Source organism: Brachyhypopomus gauderio, chromosome 5 (genome assembly GCF_052324685.1).
Source record: "Brachyhypopomus gauderio isolate BG-103 chromosome 5, BGAUD_0.2, whole genome shotgun sequence".
Lineage (NCBI taxonomy): Eukaryota > Metazoa > Chordata > Actinopteri > Gymnotiformes > Hypopomidae > Brachyhypopomus > Brachyhypopomus gauderio.
The window spans coordinates 22,131,805-22,151,782 of record NC_135215.1 but is presented as its reverse complement, the minus strand read 5'-3'; the positions used below and the strand labels follow the sequence as shown (position 1 = coordinate 22,151,782).

The 19,978-nt window shown below is 47.4% G+C and overlaps 1 protein-coding gene and 1 long non-coding RNA gene across 2 annotated transcripts; one reads left to right on the top strand and one right to left on the bottom strand.

Annotated features, from left to right (window-relative positions):
• The first annotated feature begins 478 nt into the window (after nucleotides 1-478).
• Nucleotides 479-12,039, top strand: drd4-rs (dopamine receptor D4 related sequence). Its single transcript, XM_077006506.1, has 4 exons — nucleotides 479-751; nucleotides 992-1,104; nucleotides 8,653-9,353; nucleotides 11,410-12,039. The coding sequence occupies exons 1-4, from the start codon at nucleotides 485-487 to the stop codon at nucleotides 11,616-11,618; spliced, it is 1,290 nt and encodes a 429-aa protein (XP_076862621.1). The 5' UTR covers nucleotides 479-484; the 3' UTR covers nucleotides 11,619-12,039.
• Nucleotides 8,098-17,106, bottom strand: LOC143514840 (uncharacterized). The gene is made up of 3 exons (XR_013130963.1): nucleotides 16,985-17,106; nucleotides 10,074-10,118; nucleotides 8,098-8,674 (listed from the first exon to the last, which is right to left on the bottom strand). It is a non-coding gene; the product is annotated as an uncharacterized LOC143514840 (long non-coding RNA).
• Between the last annotated feature and the right edge of the window lie 2,872 nt (nucleotides 17,107-19,978).

Sequence of the window (19,978 nt, the reverse complement as noted above, 5' to 3'; positions counted from 1 at the left end):
AACCACGATTCAGACTGTTTTTGCACACCTTAAATCTGTTTTTTTTTTCTCGCTGTGTCCATTTTAAACCCCTCCGGTAACATTTAACGTAACGTTTTAAACCCCTCCGGTAACATTTTACGCCCCCCCACTCGACAACTTACGTTCGAGTGGACAGACACAAATTTTAAAGCAAAAACAAAACAGCTGCCTTCAAAATAAAAGTAGTTTTATTTCATGCACTTATCACAGTATAATATAATATATAATTGACTACTATCAACAATCTCACGTGAGCCAGTCAGAGATAATCAGAGGTGGTCTGGAGGTATGGAGGGCAGTACAATGCCTAGGTTTGATCTAGACCCACTGCTGTCCATGTAAGGACATAAGCATACATGCACAGACCGTGTCCCTCACACCCCCACAGCTCTGCACCTGCACAAACACCCTTCTCTGCTCCACAGATGCTAGCTGCAGGCTGGCTGCAGGACCTGGGGCCACCATGGAGGGTAATGTGATGCACGACAGTAGTGGCAGTGACAGTGGTGGAGGTGGAGGCCCAGGTGAGGAGCCCGAGCACTACAACTACCTAGCCCTGGTGTGCGGAATCCCCCTCATCTTCATCATCATCCTGGGCAATGTGTTGGTGTGTCTGAGTGTATTGACCGAACGCTCCCTCAAGACCGCCACCAACTATTTCATCATCAGCCTGGCTGTGGCTGACCTGCTGCTGGCTGTGCTCGTGCTGCCACTCTACGTATACTCAGAGGTGAGGCCAGAAGGGAATTACTGCTGCTCTATACAGGAGCGGGGCAATCTTACTTGAGCAGGGGTGGGGTGGTGATAGCAACTGTACATAGCTTGTTGATAGTCATTGTGCATTGTACACTCATCCTTTTATTCACTCATTATTTTTTATCTAATTTGTCTTCCTTTGAGAATTGCTCTTCTGCAATTACTGCACTTAAATTTCAGTAAATCTATACCAATTTGCTAATGTGTGTTTCAGTTCCTGGGTGGAAAGTGGACTCTAAGCATGTACATTTGTGATGCTCTGATGACCATGGATGTGATGCTCTGCACAGCTTCCATATTGAACCTCTGTGCTATCAGTGTCGACAGGTTAGACCTTCTATTTCCCCTCCCATTACAAAAGGTAATTCTGGTCATATTTCAGCATTTGTTTTAATTGTTGTCTTCAGAGTTATAACACCATACATTTTCTTTGGGATTTCATGTTTAAATTGGGATACATTTTTAAAACATGCTGGCACCTTGCAAGAATGCACTGCAGTGCCAAAAATGTTTTACAGGCCTCCTCATACACACAGACTTGAGAACTTAAAATAGAGTGGAAAATATTTACATGTATATACGTGTACATGTCATGCCTCTATGTGTGTGTGTGTGTGTGTGTGTGTAAGAGAGAGAGAGAGAGAGAGAGAGAGAAAGAGAGATTTTCCAAAGTTTAGAGGAATAAATGTTTGCATGAACAATGCATTTCAAGTGAAAAGCCAAGCCAGTTCCTCGGAGAGATGTGCCCTCTCCCACGGTCATTTCGTAAGCAGAATCTGTGAATCGTGATTAAATGCCTCTTCTGGTCAGTGGGCCAACATGGGTGCAACATGGATTCAGATTCCCTGAAATGACTCACGCAGCAATGTACAACCCCCAATTGTCACGGTGAGGGGGCCGGGTCGCCACCAGAGGGCGCGCATCCCGGCCAGCAGCCGATCCCAGCACACACCCCCGCGCACGCAACCACTCCCACAGTCACAATCACCAGCATACTGAACATCTGTTTCTTATTTACTTTGCTCTTCTTAAGCCCGCAGGTCGTCTGGTCCAGTGCTGCACATTGCCGCTACGTGAGCGTCTCTGGTCTCTGCGTGTCCATCACTGCGTTCCCTACCTGCGTGCGCGCTACGAGCTTTACCTTGCATCACTTGCAGTGCGTGCTTTAAGAGCCTTACTAGTGTGCGCTACAAGCTTTACCTTGCATCACTTATAGTGTGTGCGCTAAGAGCTTTACTGGTGTGCGCTACGAGCTTTACCTTGCATCACTTGCAGTGTGTGCGCTAAGAGCTTTACTGGTTTGGTTGCCATGGACAATAAACATCCTTCTGTTCAACCCCCGTCTCCGGCTGCCTCTGTCCCGACGCCTCCAGCGTCACAGAATGTGCAGCCTGGAGCAGCCGGAGGCGAGGGCGCCTCCGCTATAGAGGTATTGGCCCACGAAGGCATCGTCCTGGGCAGACAACAGCAGGAGCTCCAGGAACTCCGCTCTATGGTGACCACTCTGACAAGCTGCATCCAGGCTTTGTCAGCGCAGACGTCCACACCCTCTCCGACACCGATTCCTCCTCCCGAGCCCTACTACGGGGATCCGGAGCGCTGTGAGGGCTTCCTGGTCCAGTGCCAACTGTATTTCACCAGCATGCCTCACCTCGAGGATACGGAGAAGGTCGCCTTCATGGTGAATCAGTTACAGGGCAAGGCACTGGACTGGGGAGCAGCCCAGGTCAGCGCAGAGAAACCCTGCACACAGCTACGACCACAGCTACGACCAGCTACGACCAGTTCGTTTGCGAACTGCGGGCGGTTTTCAACCACCCCAGCCGCGGGAGGGTTTGTGGCCAGAGCCTGTTGCAGCTACGTCAGGGACACCGTAGCGCTGCCGATTATGCCCTGGAGTTCCGGACCCTGGCCGCCAGGACTGGCTGGGATGAAGCCACCCAGGTAGACGTCTTCATAGTGGGGCTGAAACCCGACCTAAGGGCGGAACTGAGCTGTCAACCAGAGGGAGAAGACCTGAACCAGGTGGTGCACCGAGCTATAACCGTGGACAGGTTGCTGCAGGATCGAAAAGGAGGAGCGGCGCTTCCTCCTACCCCGCAGGCTCCCGCGCACACGCCGCCCCGTGAGACCACGCCAGTCGAGCCCATGGACTTGGGTACTACCCAAGGGTAGGGCCAGGGTAAGTCATCAGAGAGAGAGGGCAGGCCAGGGTAAGTCTCTCTCTGATGGGTAGCCTGTTAACATGGGAGGCGTTGGTGTCTTACCGGGCGATGTCTCTATCTGTGTTTGCTTTAGTGGACTCGGGAGCCTCAGGGAACCTGATACGGAGGAGCGTCGCTGAGCAGCTGAGGGTGCCCCTTATCCAACTGGAGAGACCGAGACGAGTGCACGCACTGGACGGGCGACCTGTGGGCGGGGGTTTTATTTCTCACCGCACTGCACCAGTCACCATGCACATTCAGGGCCGAAGGGAACTTATCAGTTTTTATGTAATCCCTTCCACACGCTATTCCATCACATTAGGTCTCCCATGGTTTAAGCTAGGGATGCAAATTATCGATTAATTCATTAATTATTAGTTGATTGATCTTATCGATCGACTTTCGATTAATCGATAAGCGGCGTTTTCCACCTGAATTTCAGTGTTTCAATAGGGCCTTTAAAAATATCAGCTAAATAGTTAAAACACTTTGTTCAAAAAGTATATATTATATTATATTATGATAATTATATTGTATTATATGATATATTGCTCAAGTAATTATGCATTAGGAAATTTTTATGGTATAACAAAACACATTCTTTCATTTAAAAAAAGGAATAAATTAAGGACTGGCTCCATCTGAAACATTAGACATAAAAAAAAAAATTTAAAGAAGAAATTAAATAGAGAGCCAAACAGAATATTATTGAGCCCATGCTTGGACAATGTTTCTAGCGTTGTAGTGAACACACGCTGTAACGCGACCGGAGAGTCCCCAAGTCTCCACAACATCATTGAGCTTGTCAGCTAAATTGTCAGCGGTGTGTCTATCCGACATGTTCGTCGTAATCAGCACTGCAGATTTTAGCTGCCAGTTCTCGTCAGTGTAGTGGCACGTCACGGTAATGTAACTTTCTGTTGTTAGAGTCGTCCAACAATCTGTTTTAAGTGCTACAGCAGTAGCAGTAGCTAGCTTTGTTTTTAGCTCACTCTTCTTTTTTCGTAGCGAGCTTCGAAAACGCTCGCCTTCCCAGTGTAGCTGTGATTTTAGGTTGACCAGGTGCACTGGTGATATGCAGGACAGCTGCATGCACAGTGTTCAAATGATAATTGAGTGAGCTAGTGGAACTGTTGTACTTCAATACCGCATTACACAGAGAACATCTGACTTCTTTGCCTAAATTAACAATGTTGAAATGGTCCCACACCGCATGTCTTTTCGCCCGCTTCATTTTGTTTTCCACTCTGGTCTTTCGCGACACGTGTTCGCCTCTCGTTCTTACGCTCTGTTCAAGTTACTACAGGAGCGCTCTCTAACGATTAATCGTGATTAATACATTTTGATCGAGTAACCTCTTGATCGACAATTAATCGAAAGTCGATTAATCATTTGCATCCCTAGTTTAAGCTTTACAACCCTGTTATAGACTGGTCAACGGGTAAGCTGCTGAAGTGGGTAGCGCCCCTCCAGGGCACCCGGTCTGCCTCCCGTGTGTTCGCGCAATCCACCAGCGTTGAGAGCCCTAACATCAGCTCCACCCCAGTCATTCCCGCTCCGTACCGTGATCTGAGTGAGGTGTTCAGTGAGGTGTTCAGTGCTGTCAAGGCCACCCAGTTACCACCCCACCGACCTTGGGACTGTCACATCACCCTCAAGGCAGGTACTACGCCACCGCGTGGTCGAGTCTATCCACTTTCTCAGGAAGAGGAGCGGGTCATGGCTCAGTATGTTAAGGAGGCTCTCGCTCAGGGCTATATTACTCCCTCCACCTCTCCCGCCTCAGCCAGCGTCTTCTTCATAAAGAAGAAAGACGGTGGTCTGAGGACATGCGTAGATTACCGAGGTCTCAATTCCCTCTTAGTGAACTTTGCCTACCCACTGCCTCTAGTGCCGTCGGCGCTGGAGCAGTTAAGGAAGGCTAAAGTCTTTACTAAACTGGATCTGCGCAGTGCCTACAACCTTATTCGCGTACGCGAGGGTGATGAATGGAAGACGGTGTTTAGTACCTCTACGGGGCACTACGAGTATCGCGTCTTGCCTTATGGCTTGGTCTCTGCTCCGTCGTTCTTCCAGGCGTTCATTAACGAGGTCTTAAGGGAGTATCTGAATAGATGCATTGTCGCTTACATCGATGACATTCTGATCTATTCTCCCTCCTACGACCAACATGTGCATGATGTACGGGCAGTTCTGGGCACACTCTTGCACAATCGTTTGTATTGCAAGCTCGAGAAGTGTGAGTTCCATCTCAGTGAGATGAACTTCCTAGGTTACACCATTAGGCCAGGCTCCGTGCACATGCAGCACAGGAAGGTGGAGGCAGTTGTGAAATGGACGCAGCCTCACACACGGCGCAAGCTTCAGAGATTTCTGGGCTTCGCGAATTTCTATAGGCGGTTCATTCGTGCATATAGCCAGATCGCAGAGCCCCTTACTGACATGCTGAGAGGGAGAGGTATTAAGCTTCGCTGGACAGAGAGATCTACGAGAGTGTTCAACCAGCTGAAGCAAGCGTTTGTCGACGCGCCGGTTTTGCACCAACCGGATCCTAACCGTCCCTTTATAGTGGAGGTAGACGCGTCGAACGTGGGAGTAGGCGCGGTGCTGTCACAGCGGCTGAAGAAGCATAGCTCCCTCCGTCCCATAGCCTTCTATTCGAAGAAGCTCACCGCCGCCGAGCGCAACTACGGGGTGGGAGACCGTGAGTTGTTGGCTATGCGGAAGGCGTTCGGTGAGTGGAGACATTGGCTGGAGGGAGCTAAGCATCCATTCACCGTGCTTACCGACCACAAAAACCTGGAATATATCAGGACCACGAAACGGATAAACGCCCGTCAAGCCAGGTGGTCTCTGTATTTCTCTCGTTTCAAGTTCCAGGTAACATACCGGCCAGGAGAGAAGAACCAGCGTGCGGATGCGCTATCTAGGTCCTTTCCTGGCTGTACGGAGTCAACGAGCGAGGAGCCGGTGCTTACACCTGAGTGCGTCGTGGGAGCTTTGGAGTGGAAGATCGATCGGGAGAACGAGGCAGCGAACCCGCATCCAGGTTGCCCGCCGCACCGTAAGTACATTCCCCCCGCGCACCGTAGTGCCCTCATCAGCTGGGCTCATACGTCAGTGGGGACGGGGCACCCAGGGGTGTCTAAAACTGCTCAGTTGTTAGGGGTTCGCTACTGGTGGCCGGGGCTGCACCGGGACGTACTGCAGCAGGTGGCGTCCTGCGCGGTGTGTGCGCGGTGCAAGGTGCCAACCACTCCTCCTGCGGGTAAGCTCCTCCCTCTCCCTGCACCCAAGCAGCCGTGGACGCACATCGCTCTGGACTTTATCACGGACCTCCCCCCGTCCGAGGAGAACACGGTCATCATGGTGGTGATAGACCGGTTCTCGAAGATGGTTCGCTTCAGCCCCTTGCGGGGCCTGCCCACCATGTGAGAGACTGCGGATCTTCTGTTTTGACACGTATTCCGGCAGTTCGGTCTGCCTGAGGATATCGTGTCGGACAGGGGACCGCAGTTCACCTCGCGTGTGTGGCGGGAATTCCTGTCCAAGCTGAACATCACGGTGAGCCTAACCTCTGGTTACCATCCGCAGGCTAACGGACAGGTGGAACGCACGAACCAGGAGGTGGGAAAGTTCCTGCGCGCTTACTGCAGCGAGCACGCGGACACATGGTGCGCCCTTCTGCCCTGGGCCAAGTACACACAGAACTCCCTCACACATTCCAGCACGGGGATGACGCCGTTCGAGTGCGTGCTCGGTCGCCAGCCGCCGCTCTATCCTTGGAACGCCGCGTCCTCAGACCAGCCCATCGTCGAGGAGTGGTGTAAGAGGAGCGAGCGGGTGTGGGAGGACACCCATCAGCGGCTGAAGGAGGCGATCCGGCGTTTCAAGAAGAAAGCCGACCATCGGAGGGGAGAGGCCCCATCTTATCAGGTAGGGGATAAGGTGTGGGTCTCCACCGAAGATGGACGCCTGGGCAGGAGAGGTAAACTGGGGGAGAGATATGCCGGCCCGTACGTCATCTTGAGGCGGCTTAACCCAGTTACATACCGCATCAGTCTGCCCGAAGACAGACGTGTGTCGCGTGCGTTTCATGTGTCTGCTCTCAAGCCATACAGAGCAGGTGCATTGGAGGAGGCCTCTACGTCACGGCCGCCCTCACCGCTGCAGTTATCGGATGGACCCGTGTACCTCGTGGAGAGGTTACTGGACTCGAGGCGCAGAAAAGGTGGCTTACAGTACCTGGTGGACTGGGTCGGATACGGACCGGAGGAGCGCTCCTGGATACCGGCCTCTCAAGTGGTAGGCCCCTCCCTTATCGCCGACTTCCACAGGGAACATCCAGACCGGCCAGCTCTGCGGCGACGGAGAAGACCGCGTGGGAGTCGATGGGAGGGGTCCTTGGGGGAGGGCTCTGTCACGGTGAGGGGGCCGGGTCGCCACCAGAGGGCGCGCATCTCGGCCAGCAGCCGATCCCAGCACACACCCCCGCGCACGCAACCACTCCCACAGTCACAATCACCAGCATACTGAACACCTGTTTCTTATTTACTTTGCTCTTCTTAAGCCCGCAGGTCGTCTGGTCCAGTGCTGCACATTGCCACTACATGAGCATCTCTGGTCTCTACGTGTCCATCACTGCGTTCCCTACCTGCGTGCGCGCTATGAGCTTTACCTTGCATCACTTATAGTGTGTGCGCTAAGAGCTTTACTGGTGTGCGCTACGAGCTTTACCTTGCATCACTTGCAGTGTGTGCGCTAAGAGCTTTACTGGTTTGGTTGCCATGGACAATAAACATCCTTCTGTTCAACCCCCGTCTCCGGCTGCCTTTGTCCCGACGCCTCCGGCGTCACACCAATCAAAGTACTCCACCTTCACACAGAGCAAAGTACAACAGCCAATCAAAGTACTCTGCCCTCTTTGGCAATGCTGAATATTTAATAATATTTAATATTTTTGCATGTTGGAATGAAACGTTAGAACTCTTTTATTATTATTATTATTATTATTATTATTATTATTATTATTATTATTATTAATATTAATAATAATAATAATAATAATAATAATAATAATAATCAGGAGAACAAGTGAGTTATTAATGAACACAAACTGAATGGTTCAGTGTTGATAAATGCCAGTTTTGTCACGGTGCAGCTCCGGACCCCTCCTTGTGGGTGTGTTGTTATGTTGTCTGTGTCTAGTTATGTCCATGTTTGTAGTTCCATGGGAGTGGGTTGTTTGTGAGCGTGTTCATTAGTCTCACCTGTGCCTTGTCTCGTGATCACTGGGGAATGTGTTCTTCACCTATTTAATGTGCATTCGCGCAATGTCTCGTGCTCGTCTTTGTCTAAAGTTCGTGCCTGAGTAAGTTTCATGTTGGTGTGCTTGCGCTATCGCGCCGAACTTCACTGTTTCACATTTATTAAAAGTATATGTGTCACCACCGAATCCATCGTCGTGCCTGCCTCCTCCGATCATCACAATTTTAATGAGAAATCAAAACACAACAATAACTTTACCTGCATGTTTGTTTCTATTCTCACAATGGCAAAACAAGCTGTTGTTGTATTATTATAATACTGTGTATAAATAAAGCTTGTACCTGCTCCCACAAGTTGAGATCCATTTAGACAAGGAAAGAGACCCACTGTCTTTGTGTTGCAGGTTCATAGCAGTGGTAGTCCCTCTGAAATACAACAGGAACCAGTTTAGTGTTCGTCAGCTGGCCCTGATCACAGCAACATGGGTGCTGTCCCTGGGGGTGGCCAGCCCCATAATCAGCATGAACCAGGTGCCCAACAGGAACGGACAAGTGTGCAAGCTAGAAGACGACAGGTTTGTGGTGTACTCGTCCATGTGTTCGTTCTTTGTGCCCTGCCCTGTCATGCTCCTGCTCTACTACTGGATGTTCCGTGGCTTGAAGCGCTGGAGCTCGGGCCGCAGCCGCTCGCACCTGAACCGGGCTCCTAGAAGGCACCATAGCTTGTCCTTGCACCTGGGGGCAGTGCTACGGAGGGAGAAGGGCAGCAGCAGGGACAAAGTGACATATCTTGTGCCAGGGGGCCACAGACCCACCTCTCTCCCCGCCACACTGGCTAGCCCATTGTCACCCACCAGCCTGGTCACTGCCACCATGGATGAGCAGGCTGATGGACAAACCCCAGCGGCAGAGAGTGACCCAATGACCACGCAAGTGGACAGCGCATCGGAAGTGGAGATTGCAGAGAAGGCCGCCAAGAGTGGGAGCATGCGGGAGAACGTGCTGGCGAAGAGCCAAGAGGGACAAAGGGGGCGGAGGCACAGCAAGAGCAGCAGAGTAAGCGGGCGAGAACGCAAAGCCATGAAGGTACTGCCCATCGTAATGGGTAAGCCAGTCACATCTGACTGTGTCTCTCTGTTTGTGATTATATGTATAGACCTTATAGCATAGACCAGAGTGCCATGTTGCTATATCTAGTGTTAAGCCTTGAGTTCTATTCCTTAGCCTTCTAAAGATAAAGGTTTTGGTCAAATTATTTCAACTCAGTGCTCTTGACCAATAATTTCTATGAAATTATAAATCTCTAAACCTTCAACCTGAAGTGTCAGACAGAATCTCTATAAAACCAAATCTCAAATAAGATGCTTGGTACAATTTACTTCTACTCTAGCCCATAAGCCATTGTTCCATCAAATTCTACTTTAGAAACAAAACATGAATACTCATGAAAAACATGAAAAAGGTAAATCTGACCCAAAAACTTCAGCATATAGTCAAAGCTGATATTTCACTGTTGGAAGAGTTGAACATTTATACGCTGGATCTCCACTTAGCAGTCATTATAGTCTGTTTAGCCCAGACAGTCATAGTCTGCAGCACCACTATTGGTTCAAGAATTAAATCTACTTATTACTGGTTAGTTTTATACAGGGTATTGTTTCTACTGCTGACAAAGTCTTAACAGTTGGTACGGTCACGATTGTGAGGGTGGTTTATCAGTTACATAACGGTTGTTGTGGAGTTGTGTCAATGTGACTTCTGGGTCAAGAATGGACCACCAACCTAAATATGTCCAACCACAAGAAATGCTGTGGTTAAAACTTACCTGACAGCACTAAAGACCACTGCAATAGTTCACCAACTGCTGCTCCTAAAAGAAGAGCAGAAAGTGTACCTAAGACATACAGCACTTGAGAAAAACTACACAAATGACTGTGATGTATGTGTAAGTGCTAGTGTGTTTACGTAAGTGCGTAAGAGGATAAATGCACAGAATGCACTTAATAGTGAGGGTAGAAAGCTGCGACAACATTCCTCCAGGGGCCAGAGAAACAGTGCAGAGAAAGACCAGGGAATCCCACCCACCCGCGGCTCCTCCAGGAGCAGTGGAGTCCCAGGGCTTCCCAGTGACCCCCGCATGCCCACCCCTATGGCTGGGAGAGGGAGACCCCGGACAGCACGCTTCCAAGCACGGAACGCAGGCCCAGGGGAACCAGAGGAAACAGCCGCCCCCCAGGATGGTCCCCCCCCCATCACGGGCCAGCAGCAAGGCCCCAGTGTCCCATGCACACGAGAGCTGCCAGCACAAGCAATCCCCCCCAGAGTCAACCCTCAGCCACCAACTAGGCTACCCGGGAGTTGAAGCCCCAGCCAACCACCCTGACTAGCTAATGGAACTGATCAGTGGGAACCAAAGAGAATTAAATTCTTCCAACTTGTTTTTAGAGGAAGCAGACATTCTCTCCATACAGATGTGATCAAGTAATATATTTTTGTAATGAGTAATATGCAGGTCCTTTTTTGCTTTCCAATCAATGAGGATGGTTTTCTTGGCGATGCATAGGGCAGTGAGAACTATGTTTGATGTGTTTGCCTCCATAGCCAATTGTTTTACGGGGGGGGGAGGGTGGCGTTGAACGTAAGTTGTTGAGCGGGGGTGGCAAATGTAACACTCGTGACAGAGTGTTTTTTCAATAGCCCTGAAATAAATGCTCCGGTTTTTATATATGTCAACAAGACATATATAGGCAAACAAACGACCCTCAGGTGAGACGGATCACGGGCTCCGCCCACCTGAGGGACGCACATGACATCACAAAACAACAACAACAACCGCTGTGGACGGAGACGGCCGGTAGGGGGCCGCCTCACCGTGACAAGCGGAAGGTGTGACTAGGGGTGTGAAATGATTCTTGAAATTCTATGAAGGCTCTTGTAAAACAAAATCCCAGACATTTGTGACATTTTTTTAAGTCTCCAAAAGAGGACATGTCTGGGTAAAAGAGGACATCCGGTCACCCTAAGCTAATCAAGAAACCTGAGATGATAGGGCAGATTCCTAAGAAGGGTTTTTACTTTCTGACTCTCAATCTCCTGAATGTATATTCATAAAACAGCTTTGGCTGTATTGCACCCTAACCTGAGCCCTTTTTCCCCACTAGGTGTATTCCTGGTCTGCTGGACACCCTTCTTTATAGTGCATGTGACCAAAGTACTGTGCAAGTCATGTGACATTGGACCAACACTGATCAGTGTGGTCACATGGCTTGGTTATGTCAACAGTGCAGTCAACCCCATCATCTACACTGCCTTCAATGCTGAGTTCAGGAAAGTCTTTCACAAACTTGTGTGCTGTCGCTCAGGAGACTAGCTCTTTGCTCTCTCTGGTGATGAATGGCCATGAAGTTTTTATGGAATGCCCTGATACTGTCCACCTGATCACTCCTTGCATTGCTGTGACACTTTTGGGAACCTGAGCCATGACCTCTCATAATGGATTACCACTTGAATCTACATATTTCAGAGAACAAGACTGAACACAGGAGTGTGTGATGAGAAAACATTGCTGAGGCCTTAGTTGACAAAACTTACTTTTTGTCTTGTAAAATGATTGTTTAACTAAAATAGATTACTGAATACTATTCATATCATAGCCCAGAGACATAAAATATGTGAAATTTTGAAATGACAGTTGTCTGTGACTAATGTGTGATAATTCTCTGTGTCAGTCTCCAGCCTACCAGTAGGTATAGCCTGAGGAAGAATGTTGCATACTTCATCTCTGAAGCTTTGTTGGTGTAACTTAGAGAGATCTAACTGTTTTAATGAGTTCACTAACATATTCAGCATTTGTAGTGAGCCTCCATGTTGACAAAGTAACTTAGAAGGTCATGGATGTTGTCTAAAGCAATAATTTGCTCATATAATTAACAAATAGATGTGCTGATATTCTATGAAGAAGCTTCAGTGGAAAGGGCTCTGCTCAACATAACAAGGGGAAATAAAAGATTTTGGTTCAAGCTGTACACTGTAAAAAATTTCCATGTAAAATTACAGTAATTAACTGGCAGCAGTTTCACCAGTATTATGCCCTATTTTTACAGTACGGATACTGTAATTACAATTACAGCATAATACTGTAAACAAAATCTACACAATATTACTGTATTTTTTAAACCTACAGCAATTTACTGTTAATTTCTGTTACAGCCAATTGCGCACAGCGTACTCTCTACCGGAAGCCACAGCCCCCTGGGGGACTGAATGGGGTGCAGGAAGGGGAGAGAGGACAGACCCTAGTGGCAAAGCACCATCCACCACTGGGCATACAAGCACACACACGCACGCACACAGACACAGACACTACTTTTTTTTTTTATTGAACATAGAGACACAGACACACACTCGGAGAATTTTTTGTTGACTGCCAATTTACCTAACCTCCATGTTTTTGGACTGTGGGAGGAAACCGGAGATCCCGGAGGAAACCCACGCAAACACAGGGAGAACATGGAAACTCCACTCAGATAGGGACTTGAACCCAAGACCCCAGTGCTGAGAGGCAAACGTGCTAACCACCAAGCCACCGTGTTGCCCGGTTTATGGCATTTGGCAGACGCCCTTATCCAGAGCAACTTACATTTTTATCTCATTTTTACGCAAGTGAGTAATTGCGGGTTAAGGGCCTTGCTCAGGGGCACATCAGTCATGGCCTAAGGTCTGGGAATTGAACCCACGACTCTCCGGTCACAAGACCAGTTCCCTAACCACCAGGCCATGACTGCCCTTATATAAAATTCTAGCCTAAGTATTTTTCTAATATTTTTTGTTAGCTTCGTACGGTTAGCTAAAAACTTAGATTCGTTTTTCAGGTCCACGATGTAAATTTAAGCACCACAATGCAGTGTTACAACTGCTAAAACACTCAAGCAAGTAGAAAAAAATAGGGAAAAAACTCAGGGTTTTCTAATCTCCCAGCAGCCATTGCTAATTACAGTTAATTACTGTGATTAGGAAATGCTCAAAAGGGGGCGTTCCAATTACAGTAAAGATACCCACAATGCTTATCAGTTCACAGTAACTTCCTGTATATGAAGTATACAGTAGTTTACTGTCAGATTTTCCCTGTAAATTTACATCAATTTGTTACAGTGTACACATGTAATTTTAATTATGCGTAATAAATCAACTGTCATTAAGAGCAGTGAGTTAGTCAAAGCATTTTCCACAAATACTCCCAGTGAGAGAACTACAGTTAACATGGCCTAAATGTAACAAGGCCTCCTTCCTGTGGTTTATAAACAAGGTCAAGCCAGTGCAAAACAATATTGTGGACACTTGAGGAACTACACATCACATGCTGTGTCTGCTGTCATGTGGGAGAGAAAGGAAAACATAAATGACATGTGGAAATGCATGTTGAGGAGTATGGCCTGTCATGTCCTTCTTAAGCTGGATGCTTCAACCCATGTTAAATGATCTCCACACAGGTAAACACACACAGTTGTCAGAGGAGTTATGTGGGTAGACCAGCTCATGCAATAACACATGCCCATATTCTCAGTACATAAAACTAGATTAAAGAACCAAAGATGAAAGACCTCCATGAAAGTTACGGTAACCTCAGAGTTACAATATAAACAAGGCACAGTGAGGCTGTTCAACAGAACAGAAGTGCACGAGGGTTTTCTGTGTTCTGGCCCTGCTACCTGATACCATGTTTCCAGGCTATAGTGTTCACCAGGCACCCCTAGATAAGAAGGGTCTATATAATATATATATACACTGCTCAAAAAAATAAAGGGAACACTTAAATAACACAATATAACTCCAAGTCAACCACACTTCTGTGAAACCAACCTGTTCAGTTAGGAAGCAACACTGATTGTGAATCAATTTCACCTGCTGTTGTGCAAATGGAATAGACGACAGGTAGAAATGAGAGGCAATTAGCAAGGCCCCCCCTATAAAGGAGTGGTTCTGCAGGTGGGGACCACAGACCACTTCTCAGTACCTATGCTTTCTGGCTGATGTTTTGGTCACTTTTGAATGTTGGTGGTCCTTTCACACTCGTGGTAGCATGAGACGGACTCTACAACCCACACAAGTGGCTCAAGTAGTGCAGCTCATCCAGGATGGCACATCAATGCGAGCTGTGGCAAGAAGGTTTGCTGTGTCTGTCAGCGTAGTGTCCAGAGGCTGGAGGCGCTACCAGGAGACAGGCCAGTACACCAGGAGACGTGGAGGAGGCCGTAGGAGGGCAGCAACCCAGCAGCAGGACCGCTACCTCCGCCTTTGTGCAAGAAGGAACAGGAGGAGCACTGCCAGAGCCCTGCAAAATGACCTCCAGCAGGCCACAAATGTGCATGTGTCTTACACAAACGGTTAGAAACCGACTCCATGAGGATGGTATGAGGGCCCGACGTCCACAGATGGGGGTTGTGCTCACAGCCCAACACCGTGCAGGACGCTTGGCATTTGCCAGAGAACACCAGGATTGGCAAATTCGCCACTGGCGCCTTGTGCTCTTCACAGATGAAAGCAGGTTCACACTGAGCACATGTGACAGACGTGACAGAGTCTGGAGACGCCGTGGAAAGCGATCTGCTGCCTGCAACATCCTTCAGCATGACCGGTTTGGCAGTGGGTCAGTAATGGTGTGGGGTGGCATTTCTTTGGAGGGCCGCACAGCCCTCCATCTGCTCACCAGAGGTAGCCTGACTGCCATTAGGTACCGAGATGACATCCTCAGACCCCTTGTGAGACCATATGCTGGTGCGGTTGGCCCTGGGTTTCTCTTAATGCAGGACAATGCTAGACCTCATGTGGCTGGAGTGTGTCAGCAGTTCCTGCAAGATGAAGGCATTGAAGCTATGGACTGGCCCGCCCGTTCCCCAGACCTGAATCCGATTGAGCACATCTGGGACATCATGTCTCGCTCCATCCACCAACGTCACGTTGCACTACAGACTGTCCAGGAGTTGGCGGATGCTTTAGTCCAGGTCTGGGAGGAGATCCCTCAGGAGACCATCCGCCACCTCGTCAGGAGCATGCCCAGGCGTTGTAGGGAGGTCATACAGGCACGTGGAGGCCACACACAATACTGAGCCTCATGTTGACGGATCAGCCTGTAGTGTGTTTTTCTACATTAATTTTGTGTGTGGCTCCAAATCCAGGCCTCCATTGGTTAATAAATTTGATTTCCATTGATGATTTTTGTGTGATTTTGTTGTCAGCACATTCAACTTTGTACAGAACAAGTATTCAATGAGAATATTTCATTCATTCAGATCTAGGCAATGTTATAATGTTATTTGCGTGTTCCCCTTATTTTTTTGAGCAGTATGTGTATATATATATATATATATATATATATATATATATATATATATATATATATATATATATAAAATACAGAAAGAGGGATCTTCAACCATTCTTCTTTGCACAACCCGGGTCCTCTCCACTGTACTCTCGTCTTCAGCTCACCCTACATGTTTGCTGTTGGGCTGAGGTCTAGGGACTGAGATGGCCATGAGAGGAGCTTGACTTTATCCCATGTTTAAGAATGAGTAAGAGAAATACGACTCTGTGTAATGCTATACTTATACCCCAAGGAAACAGGAAGTGATGAATTACTAATTAAAGGTTCCTATGCACTTTGATCCAATTTATAAACTAGTAGAAATTAAGTAAATGGTTCAAATTCATTTATTTCCAAGAAATTGTTAAGGGTGCCAATAATTGTGGAACAGGTCATTTTATGGGAAATGGGATTTTTTCTTTATTTTTTTCAGAGTGAGATTGTGCTTCTGCAATAAATTTATTTTCTTTTTTTTTAAAGAAAAAAAAAAACTTAACCAGGGGCGCCAATAATTATGGAGGGAGCTGTATCGCTCACAAAGGTGTACTCACTTACAAAGGTCTACTCTCACATGATAAGCTTCATGTATTTGAAGTGAAAGGCTGATAATTAATTTGGTTGCTTAAGAATGCAAGTCTCATGACAAGTTTCATGAAACAAAATGCATAGGATTTTAAACATATCCAAGTAATAGACAGGCAACAAGCAGCATGTATGTTTTTGAGCATAACATTACAGACTTCACACAGAGAGGGAGGAAGCGTGACACCAGGCTTGGCTGAATACTGCCATCACATGCACTATTGCAGGTGCTCTGAGATCAACACAGCAACCTCAAGAAAGAGAATGAGAGTGTGGGTGGTGCCAGGTGATGATGCTGTTCTAGTTGTACAGGCTCTATGACAGAATACAGCTAGACTGCCAGTACTCCCCGAGCAGTTCAGATTCCTCACAGACACAGCAACAAGGCACTGCGTCCTTTTACCCCTGTTGTTCACCCTGTTTACTCCTCTTCAGGTTTGGGACATTGCATCACCAACATCACCATCATCATCGTCACCAACTGTAAACTTTGATTGTGAAATCATCTTAGAATAAATCATCACTGAAATAACCTAGAGATAGGGGAAAGAAAAAACACATAACATACATCTAACTGTCACGGTGGGTCAGCCCAGGAGCCACCAGAGTGCGCGCATGAGAACTCACTCTCAACCACTCAAGCCCACTCCCACATGGCACAAACCCTCTTACACCAGACTACTCCCAGCATCACTTTCCCCTCAGTACTGACACCTGTACCTCATTACACAAGGCAGTACTAAAGGCCCACAGGTCTTGCAGTCCAGTACTGCACATTCACTGATCTTCACCTTGCAACGCTGGATGTAGTCTTTTCCTGCTCTCACAGGCCTCCATTACCTGTGGACCTCTTCCATTCCTTCCTTGAACATTTAGATTGCAGCCTCTGCCTCCTGCCAGCTGTCGTGGAAATTTCTGAAAATGGATGAGGACTCAGATGTGGTTAAAATGATTAATTTATTAAAAGATATAAAAACATTAAAAAGGACAAAAGACAGACACAAACATGAGAGTCTCATCTAAGCATGACAACTCTGAAAGCAAGGGGCAGTCCCCCTGCTTATATAAAATCCTAAACACAATTCAGCAATTCTAGCAAGCAAGTTATCTTTAGCACCGCATGTTCCAAAACATAGGCGCCCAGCAGGCTGTTTTATCTCACATATGTATATCTCCTAATATGGAGCTTCTCTAGGTTTAGCGGAAGAAACTGATGTATCAGTTGAACACAGAGACAGCTGAATAACCCAAGTATAACAGACTAGTGACAACCAGTTAACAAAGTGTTCTTACCCTTTGCACTCTGGGTCACAGTATACGCACATGCATAACATGAACTGAACATAAGTACATGATTACACTGAAACACACTACTTCATTATTGTTCATTATAATTTAATGGACATGTACTAAATCATAAAATTCATAATGATGTCTTATAATCTAAATGAGCAAGGATGACCTAATCAAGAATGACAATTTCTGTCACACCCCTCTGTCCTCGCACCACAGAATGCGCAGCCTGTGGCAGCTGGAGCGGAAGAGCTTAAGCCCCTGGAAATCCTTGCCACTCAAGGTAGGACCATTGGTAGACAACAACAGAAGATAAATGAGATGCGTGAATTAAAGAACATCATGACAAGCTGTTGGCAGTGTCTCTCCGTTCAGGCGAGCAACGCTTCCCCCCTTTTTACGGAAGGAGAGAGAGTTCACATCGCACCCCCTGAGGCTTATGGAGGAGACCCTAAAGAAGTGCAAGGGTTTTCTCGTGCAGTGTGGCCTACACTTTACCTATCAGTCGAAACGTAGTGACCAGACGAAGGTCACGTAGGTTATGTCCTGACTCACCAGCAAGGCGCTGGAGTGGGGCGCGGCACTGCTGACAAGCGAGTCGCCGCTTTTGGAAGACTATGCAGGCTTCATTCAGAGATGTGCGAGTGGTCAGAGCCTAGTGAGGATACGGCAGGGTACCCGCTCTGCCGCGGAATATGCATTGGAGTTCTGGACCTTAGCTAAATGGACCAGATGGAATGATGTTGCACTCACTGATGTGTTCTTGGCCAGAGCTTAGAGCAGAGTTGGCGTACCAGCAGAAGGGTTAAACCTTCAACCAGGTCATGAAGCTCGCGGTGATGTTTAACCACTTGCTGCAGGAGAAGGAGACCCACACGCTGTCTACTCACTTGCCTACCGTTTCCACACCCACGCCCACTAAGGAACCCACCACAGCTGAGCCGATGCAGATCAGAGAGACCACCACTGCCAAATTCACTCGCCTGAGCGGTGGCAGAGCTCGGGTGAGTAACTCCTTGACTGGCAATTTACTGACAATCTGTGCATTGGTCTCTTACAAGGGCTGTTTTGTAGGGGTTTTTGCCTTAGTGGATTCGGAAGCCTCGGACAACATAATGGAACAGAGCCTGGCAGAGCGACTGGGCATACCCCTGAAGGCCCTGGAGAAACCGAGGCATGTGCAGGCACTGGACGGCCGGCCTGTGGGTGGGGGTGTCATCCACTATCGCACCGCATACCTCCGTCTCACAATACAGGGACACACAGAGCACATTTCAATCAATCAATCAATCAAAGTTTATTTGTATAGCGCTTTTCACAACACATGTTGTCACAAAGCGCCTTACAGGATTTAAAAGGTTAACAATACTACGGGTCCAGAACCCTAATGAGCAAGCCAAGGGCGACAGTGGCGAGGAAAAACTCCCTAAGGTAGTGGGGAATAGGAAGAAACCTCGGGAGAACCAAGACTCAAAAGGGAACCCATCCTCCATTGGGCGGCCCGTTAACACACAGATTACACAAAATACAGACAAATACACAAGTCACACACAAATCACACAATCAGACTAGTAAAGTAAAGGTAAAAAATGAAAGTTCTGGGTTATGATATTGTCACTGTAAATGTCTGTTGATGAACGCCAGGCTTTCATTCCGTGTCGGAGCAGCGATGCTGGTATTGTAGGCTCCGACTGCAATGTTACTCTCCAGGTGAACCTCGGAGAAAAGATACGAGATGTAGTAAATATGTAACAGATTAATCAAAGGCCAAACTAAACAGATGAGTCTTTAATCGAGTTTTAAACGTTGAGACTGTGTCTGAGTCCCGAATAGAGGCAGGAAGATTATTCCACAATTGTGGAGCTTTAAAAGAAAAGGCTCTTCCACCTGCTGTGATCTTTTTGATCCTAGGAACAGTTAATAACCCTGCGTCCTGCGAGCGAAGTGAACGCGCTGGGTTATATTGTTCAATAAGTTCACTAAGATAGTCTGGAGCTAAGCCATGCAGCATTTTATATGTTAATAAAAGTATTTTATAGTCAATACGGAATCTAATTGGCAGCCAGTGTAATGACGATAGTACGGGACTAATGTGATCAAACTTTTTAGTTTTTGTTAAAACTCGTGCTGCTGCGTTCTGAACCAGCTGGAGTTTGTTTATCGATTTACCAGAACATCCAGCTAGGAGACTGTTGCAATAATCTAAACGAGAGGATATGAATGCATGGATTAGTTTTTCTGCATCACTAATATTTAATATGTTTCTAATTTTGGCAATGTTGCGCAAGTGAAAGAACGCTACCCTAGTTATATTATTAATATGTGTATCGAACGAGAGATCTGGGTCTATTGTGACGCCCAAGTTCTTTACCTCTGCGCTGGGGGTTATAGTAAAAGAATGTAGATTCAATGCTGCATTATGTATCTTGTCTCTCGCAGCCCTAGACCCAACTATTATCAATTCTGTTTTATCGGCATTTAGTGCTAGAAAG

Excerpts from the sequence above, each read along its gene's own strand:
- drd4-rs (XM_077006506.1), top strand. The coding sequence starts at position 485 with ATGGAGGGTAATGTGATGCACGACAGTAGTGGCAGTGACAGTGGTGGA. Across the intron at positions 752-991 it reads CACTCTACGTATACTCAGAG|TTCCTGGGTGGAAAGTGGAC; the intron begins GTGAGGCCAGAA and ends TGTGTGTTTCAG. Across the intron at positions 1,105-8,652 it reads TGTGCTATCAGTGTCGACAG|GTTCATAGCAGTGGTAGTCC; the intron begins GTTAGACCTTCT and ends TTTGTGTTGCAG.